The 19375-nt window shown below is 56.0% G+C and overlaps 2 protein-coding genes across 12 annotated transcripts; both read left to right on the top strand.

The window, feature by feature from the left end:
- The first annotated feature begins 2271 nt into the window (after window positions 1–2271).
- Window positions 2272–11783, top strand: SPNS1 (SPNS lysolipid transporter 1, lysophospholipid). Of its 8 annotated transcripts, none has more exons than XM_085015652.1 (13): window positions 2272–2460; window positions 3402–3610; window positions 3709–3774; window positions 6072–6208; window positions 7356–7507; window positions 7594–7660; window positions 8445–8590; window positions 9031–9186; window positions 9495–9684; window positions 10041–10106; window positions 10619–10717; window positions 11013–11184; window positions 11459–11782. In XM_085015652.1, the coding sequence occupies exons 1-13, from the start codon at window positions 2432–2434 to the stop codon at window positions 11551–11553; spliced, it is 1584 nt and encodes a 527-aa protein (XP_084871778.1). In that variant the 5' UTR covers window positions 2272–2431; the 3' UTR covers window positions 11554–11782.
- Window positions 11784–12382: 599 nt separating this feature from the next.
- On the top strand, window positions 12383–17697 carry LAT (linker for activation of T cells). Of its 4 annotated transcripts, none has more exons than XM_085017156.1 (12): window positions 12383–12793; window positions 12986–13013; window positions 13139–13173; window positions 13403–13509; window positions 13643–13707; window positions 13799–13828; window positions 13913–13976; window positions 14049–14143; window positions 15820–15882; window positions 16100–16162; window positions 16263–16337; window positions 16489–17697. In XM_085017156.1, exons 4-11 carry the CDS (start codon window positions 13463–13465, stop codon window positions 16328–16330), a joined length of 495 nt encoding a protein of 164 aa, XP_084873282.1. In that variant the 5' UTR covers window positions 12383–12793; window positions 12986–13013; window positions 13139–13173; window positions 13403–13462; the 3' UTR covers window positions 16331–16337; window positions 16489–17697. The 4 variants fall into 4 exon arrangements, with proteins under 4 accessions (XP_084873282.1, XP_084873280.1, XP_084873281.1 ...); XM_085017154.1 differs by having other exon boundaries at window positions 13422–13509; XM_085017155.1 differs by having other exon boundaries at window positions 13799–13976.
- The last annotated feature ends 1678 nt before the right edge of the window (window positions 17698–19375 follow it).

Below are 19375 nucleotides of genomic sequence, written 5' to 3' on the forward strand. Positions count from 1 at the left end.
TCCAGGATTTTATCAGGGCCTTTATTTTTTCTTTGTTTAAGCCATTCTAGTATAGTAGTATCTTAATGTGGTTTTAATTGTATCTTCCTTAATGACCAATGGTGTCATATTCTTGTTGGCCATTCATTTATCTTTTGCGAGATGTCTGTTCAAATCTTTTGCCCACTTAAAAAATTATGTTTTTTAGTGTTCGTCGTGGCTCAATGGAAACAAATCTGACTAGTATCCATGAGGATGTAGGTTTGACCCCTGGCCTTGCTCAGTGGATTAAGGATCTGGCATTGCCGTGAGCTGTGATGTAAGTCACAGACGCAGCTTAGATCTGGCGTTGCTGTGGCTGTGGCTTAGGCCTGCGCCTATGGCTCCAATTTGACCCCTAGTCTGGGAACCTCCATATACCACGGCTGCAGCTTTAAAAAGGCCAAAAAAGGAGTTCCTGTCGTGGCGCAGTTGTTAACGAATCCGACTAGGAACCATGAGGTTGCGGGTTCGGTCCCTGCCCTTGCTCAGTGGGTTAACGATCCGGCGTTGCCGTGAGCTGTGGTGTAGGTTGCAGACGCGGCTCGGATCCTGTGTTGCTGTGGCCCTGGCGTAGGCCGGTGGCTACAGCTCCGATTGGACCTCTAGCCTGGGAACCTCCATATGCCGCCGGAGCGGCCCAAGAAATAGCAAAAAGACCAAAAAAAAAAAAAAAAAAAAAAAAAAAAAAAGGCCAAAAAAAAAATTTGTGTTTTTGTCTTACTAAGTTTTGTTGAATTATTTTTTGGCTGCACCCACAGCATGCAGAAATTCCCAGGTCAGCCCAGATCAGGGACTGAACCCGAGCCACAGCAGTGATAATGCCAGAGGGATCCTTTAGCCCCTAGGCCATCAGGGAACCCTGTTTTACTGAGTTTTAAAAGTTCTTGGAGGAGTTCCCGTCGTGGCGCAGTGGTTAACGAATCCGACTAGGAACCATGAGGTTGCGGGTTCGGTCCCTGCCCTTGCTCAGTGGGTTAACGATCCGGCGTTGCCGTGAGCTGTGGTGTAGGTTGCAGACACGGCTCGGATCCCGCGTTGCTGTGGCTCTGGCGTAGGCCGGTGGCTACAGCTCCGATTCGACCCCTAGCCTGGGAACCTCCATATGCCGCGGGAGCGGCCCAAAGAAATAGCAAAAAAAAAAAAAAAAAAAAAAAGTTCTTGGAGTTCCTGCTGTGGTACAATGGGATCAGCGGTGTCTAAGGAGCACTGGGATGCGGGTTCCATCCCTGGCCCTGTGTTAACTATCTGGTGCTGTCACAGCTGAGGCTTGGGTCTCAACTGCAGCTCAGATCTGATCCCTAACCTGGGAATTTTACATGCCTCGGGGCAGCCAAAAAGAAAAAAAAAAGTTCTTTAGGGAGTTCCCACTGTGGCTCAGCAGGTTAAGAATCAAACAAGTATGAAGATGAAGGTTCAATCCCTGACCTCGATCAGTGGGTTAAGGATCTGGCATTGCAGCAAGCAGCAGTGTAAGTCACAGACAAGGCTCGGATCTGGTGTTGCTGTGGCTGTGGTGTAGGCTGGCAGCTGCAGCTCCAATTTGACCCCTAGTCTGGGAACTTCCATATGTCATAGGTGTGGCCCTAAAAATAAATAAGTAAATAAATAAAAGTTCTTTATACACCTGGATATAAGTCACTTGTCAGATACATGCTTTGCAAATACTTCCTTCCAGTCTGTGGTTTGCCTTTTCATTTGACAGGTGCAATTTCACATGTGTATGAATAGCTGTCCCCTTCAGATAAGCTCCAGATAAATCTGCATTTGCCTGACACCAGACACAATGCCAGGTATAGAGTACATGCTCAACAGCACTGAGGAAATTCAATGAATACAATCTGAAATCCCTCTCCATCTCTTTCTTTTAGGCCCACATGGCAGACTAGGCTTAATGTTCTGAAACATGAAGTACCTCCTGGGGGCAATGCCAAGTAGGTCCTGGACTCAGGTTTCAGGTAAGGCCTCTTGGGGGCCTCAAGATCTTAGGAGACTAGAATTTCAGCAGACGGGCTTAGAGGTCTGGTTGGAAGAGGGATCTTGAATTTGCATTTGCATAGAACTTCACTAATTTTACTTAGAGTGTATGTTTATCAGCTGTAGCTTGGTGATTGGGGCAGGGAGGTGCCAAGCAACCAAGCTGTTTTGGTGCCAAGGCTCTGTAGTCTTTGAGCCCAGTCTGCAGCTTGGCCTCCTGAGCCCCTGCCTGTTCCAAGAGAGACCATTAGAAGGCGCAAGGGCTTCGGTCCCGTTAGAGGCGAGGGAAAAACCGACTCCACACGCGGTGGATAAATTCTGGGGAGGCTTTCTTCAACGCCTGCAGGGAAAGCTCAGGGATTTAGAGGGAGCTGACCGAGGCCACGCAAGAGGCCAGGACTGGGAGCCGCTGTTCACCATTCATTCATCACTGAGCATGTATGAAGCCCCAAACGGACACAGTAGGTAAGAGCGTAAGAACTGTTCCTTGCATATGGAGTTCCCAGGGGTCGAATGTGAGCTGTAGCCACCGGTCTACACCAGAGCCACAGCAACGCGGGATCCGAGCCGCGTCTGCGACTTACACCACAGCTCACGGCAACGCCGGATCCTTAACCCGCTGAGAAAGGCCAGGGATCGAACCCGCAACCCCATGGTTCCTAGTTGGATTCGTTTCGGCTGTGCCACGAAGGGAACTCCAATTTCCAGACCCTTTTAACATTCCATTATCTAATCTGATCTCGTTCGATAAGAAGCAGGCCTTGCAGATAAGGAAGCCGAGATTCAGACGGTCAGGGACTCGCACTAGGTCACCTAGACTCCTTTAGGTCGTCTGTCGGTCCTGCCTGAAAAACTGGGTGGAGAGCTCCCGCTGCCGCCTTCAGTCACGTGATGCGAGAGCGGCAGAGAAGCCGCAGGGGCGCGCGCGGCCTCCGTAGTCGCGTCGGGGGCTGACCCACCTTGGCGTTCACCGCCCCCAGCCCAGCTCTGGTGTCACATGACCGGCTCTTAGGCAACATGGCGGCGGCCGTGGGGCAGAGCCGGGGCTGAGGGCTCGCGAGTGCGGTGGGCTCCTACCGGGGGTGAAGGGTGCCTCAGCTGGGGGAGTAGGGGACTCGAACCTCAACCCATTCCTGTCCCCGACCTCACCGGGTTCCACTCGTCTCCTCCGCGCGGTGTGTCTGCCGGGGCGGGGACGCATGATAGAGCCCGGGTTCCATCCCCGGTGCTCTGGGCTTCGGGGCAAGCTCCTCCCGGTCTCCCGGCGCACCTGCTTTGCCTGGGTTCCCCCTCCATCCTCCTTTCTCCAGCCTCCTCCCCACGCAGGGATCGTCAGTGGGACCGGAGCGCGGGCGGGCGCGACCCCCCGGGACCATGTCCGGGTCCGACTCCACGCCCTTCCTCAGCCAGGCGGATGACACGGATGACGGACCGGCGCCCGGCATCCCGGGCTTGCCGGGGCCCATGGGGAACCCGAAGTCCGAGGATCCCGAGGTCCTGGACCGGGAGGGACTGCAGCGCATCACGGGCTTGTCTTCAGGCCGCTCGGCTCTCATAGTGGCGGTGCTGTGCTATATCAACCTCCTCAACTACATGGACCGCTTCACCGTGGCTGGTACTGACTTCAGGGAGAAAGTTAGAAGAGGGGAAGGGAGCGGGTTTCCGAAGGTGGGGCGGCCTCGGCCAGCGCATCCTGAGTCTTCTTCTTCCCAGGCGTCCTTCCGGACATCGAGCAGTTCTTCGACATCGGAGACGGTAGCTCCGGCCTCATTCAGACCGGTGAGTGGAGGTCCCTCCTGGGGGCACAGCAGATCTTTTATCTTGTCTACTCCAGCTGGGGCTGCATCCTGGCATGCCTGGGGAGTCATTTGTGCGAGGTACGGTGGCCAGAGGGCTGTGATTTTTGCCCTGAGGCGGTCCTGTTGAGTTAGGAGCCATATTTACAGAGAATTAAAGAGGGAGTCAGTTCGTTGTCACGGTGAAGTCAGACCTGGGTTTCAATCTCAGCTTTCCACGTAATGTGATCGCTGGCAAGGCTCTCAATCTCTCTAAGCCTCACTTTCCTTGTGGGTGAGATGGAGTTCGTAATAACCCAGCTCACCCCTTGGGACCGATGTGAGGGTTAGATGAGATAGTGCTGGTGAAGGGCATAGGACAGTGTTGGAAAATGCTGGGCACCCAGTAAATAATGGCAGCAGAGTGTCTGGAAAGGGGAGAGGTGAGTTTTACTTGTTCAGAACTTGGGATTTGTGGGAGGGCCAAAGCCAGGGCCAAGTCTCTTTTCCTTCCTTCTCTCCTTCATTTCTGTGCTGGTAGCAGGTGGAGGCCCTGGAGCTAATAACATCCAAAGAACTTGGCCAAACCTTTTACACCCATTGTCTTCTAATCCTTTTATCAGCCAAGGAATCCTTATTATTATTTTATAGAGGCAGTAGGTAGTATTATCTGCATTTATATAAAGAAACTGAGGCTAGGAGAAGAGTTAAGACTTGCCTGGGGTCACACAACAAAAGGCAGAAGAGGAGTTGGAAACCAGGTTTTGCAGTGTTTTTTTTTTTTTTTTTTTTTTTGCTGCCCTCCAGGCTGCTAAGGAACTGGAGGTATTTAAGCCAACGTTCCATGGAATGAAAATGAGATCATAGGTCCAGGTCTGCAAAGCTCTTAAAAGTTGTTGAGTTTAGGGGAGCTCCCATTGTGGCTCAGTAGAAATGAATCTGACTAGTATCCACGAGGATGTGGGTTTGACCCCTGGCCTCACTCAGTGGGTTAAGGATCCAGTGTTGCTGTGAGCTGGGGTGTACGTCGCAGACAAGGCAGCTTGGATCTGGTGTTGCTGTGGCTGTGGCATAGGATGGCATCTGCAGCTCCAACTCTACCCCTAGCCTGGGAACTTTCATATGCTGCAGATGCAACTCTAAAAAAAAAGAAAGAAAGAAATTTTTTTTTTTTTTTTTTTTTGTCTTTTCTAGGGCCGCTCCCACGGCATATGGAGATTCCCAGGCTAGGGGTCTAATCGGAGCCATAGCCACAGGCCTAAGCCAGAGCCACAGCAACGTGGGATCTGAGCCGCGTCTTCGACCTACGCCACAGCTCACTGCAACGCTGGATCCTTAACCCACTGAGCAAGGCCAGGGATCGAACCCGCAACCTCATGGTTCCTAGTCGGATTCGTTAACCACTGTGCCACGACGGGAACTCCAAAAAGTTGTTGAGTTTAGATAAGAAACAGGTTTTTCTCAGCAGCCCTGTTCATGTTTTCATGCAACACAAGTGTGTTGAGCACCTGTTTTGTGCTGGGCAGTAACTGTTCAGTAAAAGAAGACAGAACAAATGTGGTAAAGAGAATGGATATGTGATGGATGGGAAGGTTTCTGAGCTGAAGGTGAAGGAGCTTAGTTAGGTCTGTGAAGCTCAGAGAAGAGGAGAGACCATTCCAGACAGTGAGGACTGCAGGTGCCCAAAGCCTTAAGATGGTATTGAACCTGGCAGTTGGACCTTTGGGAGGCAGCGAGGGATGAATGTGAGGTTGAGAAGGTAGCAAAGGGCCAGATCAGATAAGTGTGTTTTGGCCAAGATACGGAGTTTGGATTTCATCGAGTGGATGAAAGTGAGGCGTCAGCTGCGCCATCCCTTCTACGGTGGAAGATTTGAAAGATGTTTCAGGAGTTCTCTTGTGGCTCACAGGGTGAAGAACTGGCTAGTATCCCAGAGGATTTGGGTCCAATCCCCGGCCTCGCTGGGGTTAGGGATCTGCCATTGCCATAAGCTGCAGCGTAGGTCACAGATGCCGCTCGGATCTGGCATGGCTGTGGCTGTGACCAGCAGCTACAGCTCCAGTTGGACCCCTAGCCTAGGAACTTCCATATGCCACAGGTGCACCCCTAAAAAAAAAGACAAAAAAAAAAGAATGATGTTTCAGATGGGGCCGGGCTCCCCGCTCCCTGACACCACACTTAGGAAGCTCTGGTAGTTTCTGGGTTGGGAATTATTTACCCGCACCCGCTTCTTCCCTGAGCTGGGGTGGGGGTTGGGGTAGGGATACTGGGGCTGGGCTGTGACTCTCTGCTTCCCCCCAGTGTTCATCTCCAGTTACATGGTGTTGGCACCTGTGTTTGGCTACCTGGGTGACAGGTACAATCGGAAGTATCTCATGTGCGGGGGCATTGCCTTCTGGTCCTTGGTGACACTGGGGTCATCCTTCATCCCCAAAGAGGTGAGGTCCCACGCTGGCTCCTGCTTCTGCCCCCCACCCCACCCCCGCCTCCTCCATCAGTCTTTGCTGTTGTTCTTTGGAGTCACTGAAGACAGGACCAAGGGAGCTTGTGCAATTTCCTTGGTCCAACTTCTATCCCCTCCTTGCCTGAGTTATCCGCCTATCCCCTCCTCTCCCCTTTTATTCCAGAACCTTCTTCCGTCCGTCATCCCTTCTCCCCCTGACCATTGACTCTTCCCACTGCACACTTAAAACACTCAGGTTTCTCTGCCTCGAGAAGGACCTTATCGACCGCCCTCTCTCCATCTTCCTCTTCCCGAAAGGACCCCTGGACTAGCTCCAGTCTGGGTGAAAGAGCAGCCAGAAGGAAGCTCTTCTTTTGCCTGCCCTTCCTCTCCTCCCTCTCCCCCCTTGAGCGCTGCTGGTTAACCTGCCCCCACCTGGCCACTGCCAAAGTCAACAGCGCCCTCTCAATTGCTAACTGTAGCTCCTATTTCCTTGTCCTGTTGTTGCTAGACCTCCTGAGAGCCTCTGGCTCTGTTGACCCACTTCTTCCTTCCAGAAACTCCCTTCACCTTCCTCGATGCCCCTCTTCTGGTGTTTGTCCTGCCTCCCTAGCTCTTGCATCTTTGCCCCTTTGAAATCTCCTCTGTCTGTTGTTCTCACTCTCTGCCCTTGGACTCTGTCTCCTCTGCCCCAGACACAAGATAGGCTCATTGAGCGATTGTGCCTTGTCTTGAGCTTCTGGTGTCCTTGGGAGACGAATAAACCCCCACCTAAGATCATTATTCACTATTGGGGTGTCTTAGGTGGGTTGGGCAAGACAGAAGCTAAGATTGACTTGTGCACCTGCTGGGTGCAAGGTGATGAAGCATCCTTTGGTTGTCCAATTCTCACACTAGTTATGTGAACAGTTGTTATTATTCCCCTTTTGCAGATAAGGAAACAGAGGCTCAGAGAGGTTAAGTTGCTTTCTCAAAGTCACAGCTAGTACGTAGTGGAGCCAGGATTCAAGCTCAGGTCTGTTTGATTTGAAAACCCAGGCCTCTCCTGCCATCCCCATCACCTTCTCAGAGCTGGCTGGTGAGGTTGGCCGGGAGGCTGGCCGCCAGGTGGGGTGCCACTTCCCCCGTGTCTCGTTCCCCAGCGATTCTGGCTGCTCCTTCTGACCCGGGGCCTGGTGGGGGTTGGGGAGGCCAGTTACTCCACCATCGCGCCCACCCTCATCGCTGACCTCTTCGTGGCAGACCAGCGGAGTCGGATGCTCAGCGTGTTCTACTTTGCCATCCCGGTGGGCAGGTGAGGGGACCTCGGGCATGGCGGGGAGGCAGAAGGGCTTTGCCTGGGATGTGACTGACCAGCTGTCTCTCCCCAACCCACTGCAGTGGTCTGGGTTACATCGCAGGCTCCAAAGTGAAAGATGTGGCCGGGGACTGGCACTGGGCTCTGAGGGTGAGTCTGGTCACAGCCTGGGAGAAGCTCAATAATATGCTCATTGATTCCTCCTTTTCTACCTTCAAACATCCAGTTTTTAAGGCAGTGCTCACTCTGCCAAGCCTGCAGGAAGCCTAGCTGCCCTCACCATGAAGCCACATGATAGACCAAACTCTTGGTTGCAGGTGACAAAAAACCCATTGTAAAACTGTAAGCCCTCAAATGGGACTGTATTGGCTCTGATAATAGAAAGTCCCCAGAATAGTGAGCTTCAGGTGCAGCTGGATCCAGGACTCCCCCCCGTCACAACTCTGCTTTCCTGTTTGTTATTGTCCTTCTCGAGGAAGTGAAAGCTCCTTGTGTTTAACTTCCCATTTAGAAACTTGAGCACCCTGGATCCTTGAGCAATAGTCCTGGATGGTGTCTGATTAGACAAACATGGGTCATATGCCTGCCACTGAATCTGTCTCCGAGGCCTGGGAGATGTACATGACTCTCACTGGCCAAGTCTGGGTTACAAGCCGCACCCTATTTGAACCACGTGGGTTGAGAGAAGTGGGCGAATATTAGGGTACTGTTACCAAAGAGGGAACAGTTAGGCTTGCAGAAACCCCAGTGGCAGGGGCCTTAGTGGCATTCGCCCCCGCCCCCCAGTCACAAGTTCAGCTTCCTTGAGCAGGCACTCGCTAGGAGTTTGAGGTCTTGGGGCCTGAGTTGCCTTTGTATATCCACACATTCTCTCGGCCCCTACGGTTGAGTGTCGCCCAGTCTCTGCTTTTTCTGAAGCCCGCTCTTTCCCCAGGTGACTCCAGGTCTAGGAGTGCTGGCCGTTGTACTGCTGTTCCTGGTAGTACGGGAGCCACCAAGGGGAGCCGTGGAGCGCCACTCAGACTCACCACCCCTGAACCCCACCTCATGGTGGGCAGATCTGAGGGCTCTGGCCAGAAAGTGAGTTTCGCTTGTTGCTAGCACAACATGGGAGGCCCCCCACCTTGGGGGCACCAGGGTCTACGTTGAGATTTAAGTGGGTGTGGTCTTTGTTCAGTTTGCTGTCAGCTGGCTCTACCCCACTGCCAGGAATTTGGCCACTACTGCCCCCTTGTGGCCTATGCTTGAATTACAGGCCCAGATTCTTGGGAGCCAGGACAGCCTCCATAACCTAGTGCCCTGACTATTCAAATAAGCCAGGGGAGTTCCCTGGTGGTTCAGTGGCTTAAGGATCCAGCATTGTCACTGCTGTGGCTCTGGTTACTGCCCTGACCTGGGAACTTCCTCATACTGTGGTTGTGGCCAAAAATTTTTTTTTAATCAGCCTGGAAGGGAGAACAGAAGTCCCTGATCCCGATACCTCAGTGGAGTCTGACTTCCTCCCTCCTAATTGTCTGAAGTCCTAGTTTCATCCTGTCCTCCCTCGGCTTCACTGCTGTGGCCTTTGTTACGGGCTCCCTGGCTCTTTGGGCTCCTGCTTTCTTGCTGCGTTCCCGTGTGGTCTTGGGTGAGACCCCACCCTGCCTTCCTGGAGACTCCTGCTCTTCCTCTGACAGGTACCCAAATGGGGGCTGGGCTGGGTGGCCTGCAGATGGCAGGGGATGAGGTGGCGTGTCTGGGATTCAGACTCAGGCAAGGAGAGTTTGGATCCTTTGTCTGCAAGCTACTTCCTCCCCCCGAGTGTCAGTTTCCCAGTCTGGGAAATGGGTGCCCTCCTCTAGGAGCATTGCGAACATGGGGTGCTGTGCCTGGACAGACCTGGTCGTGAGGGTGGCTGGGATGGACCATCTTTCTCTCTGGGCCATGGGGGGTGAGGCCAGGGGGCTTTGTGGGCAGAGGGACTAGCCCCCCCCCCTCCCCCCAGCCTCATCTTCGGGCTCATCACCTGCCTCACCGGGGTCCTGGGTGTGGGCCTGGGTGTGGAGATCAGCCGCCGCCTCCGCCGCTCCAACCCCCGGGCTGACCCGCTGGTTTGTGCTGCTGGCCTCCTGGGCTCCGCACCCTTCCTCTTCCTGTCGCTTGCCAGTGCCCGTGGTAGCATCGTGGCCACCTATGTGAGTAACCAGCAGGTGTCTGAGGGGGCCTTCTGGGTCCAGGGTGGAGGAACAGTGCCCTGGGGCAGGACCAGGATCAGAGCCAACTCTGGAGGGGAAACACCTGGCTCTGGGTCTCAGCTCTGGCGCTTCTTAGGTGTTTGACACGGGGCAAGTGCCTTAACCTCTCTGGGCTCCGTTCCGTCTGCAGTAACATGGGAGTCATTGGTAGCACCTGCCTCCTGGGGGTGTCGTGAGGGTTAAGCGAGCTAAGAGGTGGGCCTGGTACCCGGCGACCCTCCGTGTGTCTGCCTTGCGACGAGCCTAGTGCCCCACCTCTGGTCCCTTTCCCTCACGGCCTACCTCCCATCGCCCAGATTTTCATTTTTATTGGAGAGACCCTGCTGTCCATGAACTGGGCCATCGTGGCTGACATTCTGCTGGTGAGTAAGGGCGCCGTGCTCCAGGGTTACCCCAGAGGCTGATGGGAGCAGGGAGCGGGGGCCAGGAGGCCCCACTTGCCTTGAATGCCTTGAATGCCCTTCTTCAAAACCCAGCCCTGGGAGTTCCCATTGTGGCTCAGTGGTTAACGAATCGGACTAGGAACCATGAGGTTGCAGGTTCGATCCCTGGCCTTGCTCAGTGGGTTAAGGAGCTGTGGTATAGACTGCAGACGTGGCTGGGATCCTGCATTGCTGTGGTTCTGGTGTAGGCCGGCGGCTACAGCTCCAATTAGACCCCTAGCCTGGGAACCTCCATATGCCGTGGGAAGCAGCCCTAGAAAAGGCAAAAAGACAAGAAAAACCCAAAAAAACCCAAAAACCCAGCCCTGGACTGAGCGCTTATGCCAGCCGTTATGCCAGCCACACCTCTGGGCTGGGCTTCACCTGATCTCTGCCCAGGCTGAGCCTTGACCCTGTCCTCGCCCTCCGCCCCCTGCCCCTCTCCCCACCAGTACGTGGTGATCCCCACACGACGCTCCACTGCCGAAGCCTTCCAGATCGTGCTGTCCCACCTGCTGGGTGATGCCGGGAGCCCCTACCTCATTGGCTTGGTGAGCACAGCCCCTCCACCAGGCCTGGGGTCGGGCTCGGGGGACCCTGAATTATTTCTAGCACCGATCAGTGGCCAGAGGTCTGGGCACAGGTCGCATGAGAGGGTCTGGCCCTAGTGAGGCATCCGAGTCCTCTGGGCCCCGTCACCCATCACCTCCGATCCTCAGCGAGGCGGACAGATTTCCACGAGGGAGGCCCCTGGAGGTCCAGGCCTAAGTCTTCATTCTTCGGGAACTTGGGGGCTCCCTCTGCTTGGCTCTTTCTCCTGACGTTTCTTTCCTTGTCTCCCCACAGATCTCCGACCGCCTCCGCCGGGGCTGGCCCCCCTCCTTCTTGTCCGAGTTCCGGGCCCTGCAGTTCTCGCTCATGCTCTGCGCCTTCGTGGGGGCGCTGGGCGGCGCCGCCTTCCTGGGCACCGCCGTCTTCATTGAGGGCGACCGCCGGCGGGCCCAGCTGCACGTACAGGGTCAGTGGGGCCTCCCCTCTGTCTGTCCACAGCCCCTTGTCTAACTTCACGATGCCCCCTGCTTGTCTGTCCGTCTGTCCGCCCGCCTGGCCCCGTGTCCACAGCCCTCCTGTTCCTCGGACGTCGCGTCTGCTGTTCCACGAGCTGATGCCCCTCTGTGTCCGTGGCGCGGGTGGCTCTGCTGCCCCGTCCATCTGCCCCTGCCTGTGTGTCTCCTTCCTGACCCTGTGTCTGTCTGTGCATCCAGCCCTGGCTCTGCTCCCTTTCCCGGCAGGTCTGTTGTTTGAGGCCGGGCCTGCCGATGACCGAATTGTGGTGCCCCAGCGAGGCCGATCCACCCGGGTCCCCGTGTCCAGTGTGCTCATCTGAGGGGGGGGTCACCGCTTGCTACCTGCACACCCACCACGGCTGGCCCCAGGCCCACCCAGGAGGGGCCTGGGCCCAAGCTCTCAGCCTGGCCCATTTCTTAGGAGGGGCTTGGCCCATGTTCCGGCTCCCACGCACTACATGGGGAGCCAAGAGGGGATGCTCCCCATCCCCACTGGAGCAGCCCCAGGGGCTCGGTGCTATTTGTAACTGAATAAAATTTGTAGCCAGACCCCAAGTGCCTGCTGGAGTCTCTCTGGGTGCTAGTGACCTCTGACCTCTGGATGGCAGGGGACGCCCCCTTTCTAGACCCAGTTTTCCAGGGGCCGTTGGGTCACTCCTGTGGCGCCTTGGGCAAATCCCTGTCCTTCTGGGCTGGTGAACGAGGGGGTGGAGTGAGCTGGCTCGTGTGACCATGAGTCACGCCCATGTCTTCCCTGGAGCCCGCCCGCCCTTGGCAGGCCGGCCAGGGCGAGGTGGGGGTGGGCACTGCCCTGTGCCCCTCAGAGGTCCTGCTGTCTGAGCCTCCCTCCTTGCTGCCTCCTTGAGCCTCGGCTGTGGAGGCCACGGCGGCCACAGCCTGCAAGTATCTTCCCCTCCTCTCCCTGCTGTGAGCTGCCTCTTGTCCGGAGACCAGCAGACCCTTCTGGAGGGCCCGGGGGTGGGGGTGGTGGCTCCTGAGGCCTCCTTCCCCTCCCCTCTGGCTGGGTGGGGGTGGGAAGGGGGCGGGTGCAGCCGGCTGAGGAGCCCTGATGATTTCCTGCCCTCACCCGGCGCTTACCACAGCTTCCTGCCGCGGGCAGGCAGGCAGGCAGGCAGGCGGGCAGGCGCTGAGAGAGGCGGGCGCAGAGCCCAGGGGCAGGTACGGCTGGGGCGCAGGGTCTGTATAGGGGCGCCTGGTGCCCCAGACTCCAGCCCAGCCTGGCCTGACCTCCCTGGGGTCAAGGGCCTTCCAGAACCGGCGCTGCCGCCCACTCAGCCCATTGAGGGGAGGGGGCGCGGCTGCCCCTCTACCAGGCTCCCAGCCTGGTGCCCGCCTGGCCCCTGCCCCTTTGCTGGCCTGGCCCTCGCCCTGCAGCAGCTCTGCTCTTGAGGGCTGTGCAGCGAGCAGCTAGGCCAGGTCCAAGCCCCCTCCTGCAGATGGAGGCGGTCAGCCTGATCCCCTACGCGCTGGGCCTCCTGCTGCTGCCCCTCTTGGCCGTGTTGCTGATGGCACTGTGTGTGCGTTGCCGAGAGCTGCCAGGTGAGTGGGTGCTGGTGGGGTGATTGGATGCCCAGACACCCCCCACCTCCAGGGATCCTCACCCCACTCCCCAACCCCTTCATCCCTCTTTAATCGTCTCTAACTGTTTCGGAGACGCCAAGCACCCCAGGGTCCCTCTCCCTCTGCCCCCGTCACCCCCTTTTCCTGCCTCACCAGCCCTCTCTTCCCCAGGCTCATATGACACTGCTGCCCCCGATAGGTGAGTCTGCCCAGGTGACCCAGTGTGTGTGTGTCTCCCTCAATACCCACGGTGGGCCCGAGGGGACTGGGGCGGGGGCTGGGGCCTCTGGCAGCCACTTAGCCAAGCTGTGTCTCTCCCGCTAGTTTGACCCCAAGTAGCATCGTGATCAAGCGGCCTCGTAAGTACACGGCGGGGCCCCTCCTTCGGGTGTGGGGAGAGGGTCCCCTGGCGCCGGAGAGTATGTGCCTTTGTTTAGTTCCCCCCTATGGCTGCCCACATGGCCTTGACATGAGCTGGGGGTGGGGAGGAGATGGGGGCACCCCAGGGCCCAGGGGTGTTGGGGGTCAGTCTGCCCTTTGAGGCCTTGACTCGGGTAAAGGGCATGATGTTTGGAGTCATTTCTTCAGCTTGGTCCTGTGTCCTCAGCCACACTTGCCCCCTGGCCACCAGCCACTTCCTACCCGCCTATGACCTCCTACCCACCCCTGAGCCAGCCAGATCTGCTCCCCATCCCGTAAGTAGCCTCTCCCCCTCTGAATCCTCCTTTGCGGCCCCTTGCCTCCTTGGAATGGGGGCCTCTTAGCCTGTCGCAGTCCCTCTTGCCCCAGAGCCCCACTCCAGCATGACCACTGACCTTTGACTCCTAGGCGATCCCCGCAGCCCCCCGGAGGCTCCCACCGCATGCCTTCTTCCCGGCAGGACTCAGATGGTGGTAAGCGGGGCGCGGGGCCCAGGGGCTGGGGCCGGGCAGAGCCCAGGCCCGCCTGAGCTGAGTTGATTTCCCTCTCGCGCTCTCTTGGCAGCCAACAGTGTGGCCAGCTACGAGAACGAGGGTGCGTCTGCGATCCTGGCGGCCCTGGCTGGGAGGAGGCCAGGGCCCGCCCTGGGCTCTGCTGACCCTGTGTCGTTCCCCCCAGAGCCAGTCTGTGAGGATGCGGACGAAGACGAGGATGAGGAAGACTATCACAACGAGGGCTACTTGTGAGTGGCCAGGTGGGAGGTAGGGGCTGAAGCCGGGGGGTCCTTGCTCACCCCATCCTTGACTTTCCTCAGGGTGGTGCTTCCCGACAGCGTCCCAGCCACTGGCGCCACGGTCCCAGCAGCTCCTGCGTCCAACAAGCCCGGCCTCCGAGACAGCGCCTTTTCCAGTGAGTTTGCCGTCTGACCACCCCCTGCCCCTCTGGGCTGCGAGCCCTTGGCTCTTCCCTCTCCTCCTGGATGCCTGCTCCCCCTTCATTTTCTCTCTTCTCTCTTTCTGGCACGTCTGTCCTTCAGATAGGGGACTTCCGGCTCCCATCTTCTGATTTTCTTACCATTTCTCTCCTCTTTTCTCGTTGTCTTTTCCCTTTCTTGTCTGTGAGATTTCCTTGACTTGATTCTTCTTTGGACTCTATGCTTTTATTTTGTCTGGCCTGTCCAAAACCTTTCTTCATCTCTGAATGTTCCTTTTTCATAGCCTCCTGTTCTTGTTTCACGAAGGCAATATCATCTCGTAATTCGATAAGGATGTTGATTGTAGGTGGTCTTTTGAGGGGGGTTGTGGGGGTTCGTTTTCTTCTGCTTTCTGGATTGTTTTAATTTCCCTTGGGCTGCTTTTCTCTCATTTTAGTCTCATCCTGCCTGTTAGAGGCTTTTGTCGAGGTCTCATCATCATTAGTGCCCCGTTACCTGCCTTTCTGTCTCTCCTGTATTCTCTCTCGACTTGTTTTGGGCCATCACGTCCACACCCGGCTTCATTTGCCATCCAGATTCCTAACTCACCTCCTCTCTCCTGAGCCCCAGACTTCTCTGTCCAAGGGCTTATATTCACTTATATCCATTCACTCATTCGTTCATCCATCATATTTCCTGGGTGCCTGGATATAATCATCATATTTCCTGGGTGTATTTCTTATTTATCATGAAGTACAGTCATGATAAATAAGAGCTGACATTGTCAAGGGCGTCCTATGTGCCCTGCTAAGAGTGTTATGTGTTTTAACGTATTACTATTAAACCACACAATTCCCAGCTGCTTTGGAGCCTGGCCCTTCCCCGCCTGGCCCTCTTTTGCCCCATCGGTACAGTTATTTTTTTTTTTTAACAGAAGCTTGGCAGCCCTTCCTGTACCACAGGCCCTGTTTTAATTCACTGCTTTAGTTTTCACGATGCCTCAGTGGGTACCATTCCTCACCCTATTTTACAGGTGAGAAAACTGAGGCCCAGAGAAGTGAGGTAGCTTGTCTGAGGTTACACAGTAAGTTAAAGCTGGAGCTGGACTTGAACCTGGGCAGTCTGGTTTGGAAGCCTGCCTTGTCTACATCCTCGTGGAGAAATAAGTCAGCACGAATAAAATGCCACAATGGCGACAGGTGCTAGGAAGGGACAAGGACAGGAGCGGGTGTCTGGGCAGGCCTGGCTAAGGAGGAAGGGCAGCGGGGCTAATGGCGCCTTTAAGTGAGCCCAGCCCTGGGTATTGTTTTCTTCACACATGGCACCCAGCCCCATCACCCTGAGCTGCTCCCCAACCTGGAGGACATGCTAGGGGGTCACCTGGAGGTCTGCTGTCTCTTCTCCCACAATTCTATTCCCTCTAGTCGGTTTTGACCAAGGTATCCTACTTTCCTCCATCGCCACCAGCATCTCCGGTCCAAACTGCCCTCCCCCCATCCCCTCTGGGACTGACTGTGGGGATGGTCTCTGGGGGCAGGGGGTATCTGTGTGTAGGAGTCTCATTGGTCTGGTCACGTGGAAAGTCTTTGATGGCTGTGGTTGGGAGTCTCGGGGTGTCTGTACTTGGGGGCTCTGGGTAACAGTGCCGGGGGCACTGGTGCTTTTGCTACAGTGGAGTCCGGGGAAGATTACGTGAACGTTCCTGAGAGTGAGGAGAGTGCAGATGCGTCTCTAAGTGAGTGGCTGAGCCCCCCGGCGCCCTCCTGGGGTCTACCTTCCCTCCCTCACCCTCATCCCCAGCACCCATCCCCACGCTCACCCCAGCCCTGGGGATGCCCACAGCCCCCTCTGTGACTCCCTCACCCTCTGATCGGGTGTCCTCCTCTCTCACCCTCAATGGGGCCTGCCGCCCTTTGGGTATGGCCGTCCCTCCTTCTGACCTGTCCCCACAGATGGGAGCCGGGAGTATGTGAACGTGTCCCAGGAGCTACAGCCCGTGGCCAAGACCAAGCCTGGTGTGTGTTGGGGGGACGTGGGGCAGACACTGGGGGAGCTGCCTCTGCGGAGGTGGGGTGGGGATTGCCAGCTGGAGACCAACCTCCGCTTCCCTCACAGCCACCGTGCGTTCCCAGGAGGTGGAGGATGAAGAAGCTCCAGATTACGAGAATCTGCAGCTTAACTGAGGGCCTGGTGAGAGGCCCCGCCCAGCGCAGCCCTGCCCTGAACTTTCGGGCCCTCGACCTTCCCTGCCCTCCCGCCATCTCAGCCCTCTCCTCTCTGACCTCTACCAGCCTCCTGACCTCATCACCCCTCCCTCTCTCTCTGTCCTATTGTGTTTCAGTGTGCCTGTTCCGGAACCAGCCTTGCCCAGGAGTGCTGAGCCCAGCAGCTGGCAGTGGCTTTGTAGAGCCCCACCCTGCCCCGGCTCCAGCCTGACAACAGTCTGAGAATTTTCCCCCTAACTTATTGTCACTTCGGGGTCCAGTCCATGTGGCCCCAATACTCCGCACCTTCTGACGCAGCCTGAGAATGAAGTACCCTGGCCCCAGCCCTACTCTGTAATAGAATAAAGGCTGGTGTGGTCTGCAGTGATCTTGGCTTTGAGGGGGTGCCTAGTGGGTCAGAGTCGGAGCGAGGGTGGGCGGGGTCTGGGAGGGTCTGTGTGCGCATGCGGGAGTGTGTTCGCGCATGCGCAGGCGCCTGTGCGCATGCGTGCTTCTGGGTCTCCATCCTCACATGCTCCCGGGTCCCTGACTGGGTGTGTGTGTAATTGAACGAAGCGTGGGACACGTCACCTCTCGAATGAGGCAGTTCCAACCCCGGCTGGGCCTTCTGGGGCTCTGACATGTCTCTCCACGAGTTAGTCCTCGGAAGGGAAGCACTGGGTGGGCGTCTAGAGGAGACCCTTCCCTGCTGGCCCCCAGTTTCTCCCTCTTTAAAACAAGCGGGTGGACTTGACAACCACAAACGGCTTTCTTAGGGCCTACATTTTGTGGTTCTTAATAAAACAGAACTTTAAAAATTGCCTCCGCAACTGAAAAAGTTAATGGACAGTGACGTCCTCTTCAGACTTGTGCAGGCGGCTCCCCTGGGGGTTTGGCTAAAATGCAAACTCTGCTTCAGTCGAGCTGGGATGGAGCCTGAGACTCTGTGTTTCAAAGGAGCGCCCGACTGGTTCTGCTGCTGCTCTGAGACGCCCGCCCCACCCCCCATCCCCAGTAGCAGGATCTGGAGGACATCCTGGTCGTTGTGACTGGTTCCGACGTGAGCAAGTGACCACCTGGCCAGAGTGAGGCCCAGCGCTGGACATGGGCAGCAAATGTCAGGAAGAAGCAGCTCTTTCTCTTCACGGCAGTCGTGGGGAATGTGGTCCTTGGGGCCCATGCCTGGAGTGCCTCCTGAGAATGATGGAGGAGAGACAGCCCGGAGGCGGGCAGGGCTGGCCGGCTTCCTGGTGGTGTCAGAACACCTGGATCCAGTCACACCTGAAGCAAGATAGCCCCTCAGACTTCAGTTACTCGGGCCAATAAATGACCAGTTTTCTTCCATCGCCTTGACTTGGGGTTTGTGTCGCATACAACCAGAGTAGTCCTGAGTGAGACGCAAAGTTGTTGGCATCCTCTGTGGGCACCAAAGGTAATAGAAACAGCTCCCTTGTGGAGTGCCTGCCGCATTTCCATGCTTCTGTAGTTGTTGTCACGCCCCTTGTTGTGGATTACTGTGCGTTTCCCGGTTTTGTAGGTGAGGAAACAGGCTCGGAGAGGAGAAGCGATTTGCCCAGAGGCACACAGCCAAAGTGGCAAATCTGGGCTGAGATCTGTGCCTCTTGGCCTCCGGGATTATTGCCACCAGCGCCCTTGCTCTAAGTGGGGAGGTTGTGAGAGGCCCTTTGGAGAAGTGGGGGAGGGATGTCTGGGGAGGGGCAGAGACAAACTAGACATCAATAAGGGATGTTAAGGAGTTCCCTGGTGGTGCATTGGGTTAAGGAGCCAGTGTGGTCACTGCTGTGGCTTGGGGTCGCAGCTGTGGTATGAGTTTGATCCTTGGCCCGGGAACTTCGACATGTTGCTGGTGTGGCCAAAAAAAAAAAAAAAAAAAAAAAAAAAAAAAAAAACCGTGCTGTTAAAATATTTTATTCGGAGGAAATAAAAAAGGGCAGAGGCACTTTTATGCCTGGGCCAGACGGTTTACCAACAAAGTTATGTTGGTACAACCACTCGGAGGATAATCTGGCAACATCAGCAAAGCTGAAGATGGTGTGTCCCCTTGCCTAGCAAATTCCTGGGTATAAATCTGGACAAACCAGCAGATGGACTAAGGCTAAAAAGGTGGATCCAAGGGGCTCGGAGCAGATTATAATTGCTGACAACTGAGAACAGCAGACCCTGTCACTCAGGAGAGCGGTTACTGCAGGCCAGAGGCGAAGGATGCCTGGGAACGAGTTCAGGGACCCTCGATGGTACGTGTCATGTTTTATACTTAAATGCAGGTATTTGATACATGATTCTTTCAAGTGTTTGCATATCTGAGTGGTTTCGTAAGAAGAGAAACTGAGGCCTAAGTGGGGAATGGATGGGGGCAGGAAAGCAGGGCAAGTTTAGGAGGCAGTAAATAGGAGGCTGAGAGGTGCCAGTCTGTCTGTGCCAAGTGGGTGAGTTGCATATGGTGTGCCAGGCCTCGGGAGCAGCATATGCAAAGGCCCTGAGGTGGGATCAGTGAGGAGGCTGCTGGAGTAACCCACGTGAGAAACAGTGGGCTAGCTGAAGGAGCCGCAGGGGCAACGGAGAGAGGTGATAGAATGAGGAGAAGTTTGGGAGGCGAAAGGAAGAATGTGGCATTGGGTTGGCTGTGGACTGTGAGGCTTGGGGAAGTCCAAGGGGACTCTGGCCAAGGTGACTCTGGTCCTTGCCTTGATGGATTGGGGGGTGGGGGTGTTCCCTGAGGCACTAAGCAGTTTCCCATTGGTGTTTCTTGGATCAGCAAGAGGATGTGGCTTTGCTTCCACCACTGGATGAGCCAGGTGGGACAGTCAGTGAGGTCTGTGGCCCTGGGGCTGGGGTTCTCAGCACAGTGAGGTGGTCCGTAAGTAGCATTCCTGCAACTGGAAGCCAAGGAACACAAGTAGATTTTTTTTTTCTTGAAGTCTGTTGTTGAAGGAAAGGTAGACTTAGTGATAAGTGAGACAGAATGTTTCTCGGAATTGCTGGGGGAGACAGTTGGGTGCTTCT

Source organism: Sus scrofa, chromosome 3 (genome assembly GCF_054392235.1).
Source record: "Sus scrofa isolate SSC_HxYL_T2T_F1_AM1 chromosome 3, Sscrofa_HxYL_maternal_Yorkshire_Landrace_v2.0, whole genome shotgun sequence".
In the NCBI taxonomy this organism is placed as follows: Eukaryota; Metazoa; Chordata; class Mammalia; order Artiodactyla; family Suidae; genus Sus; species Sus scrofa.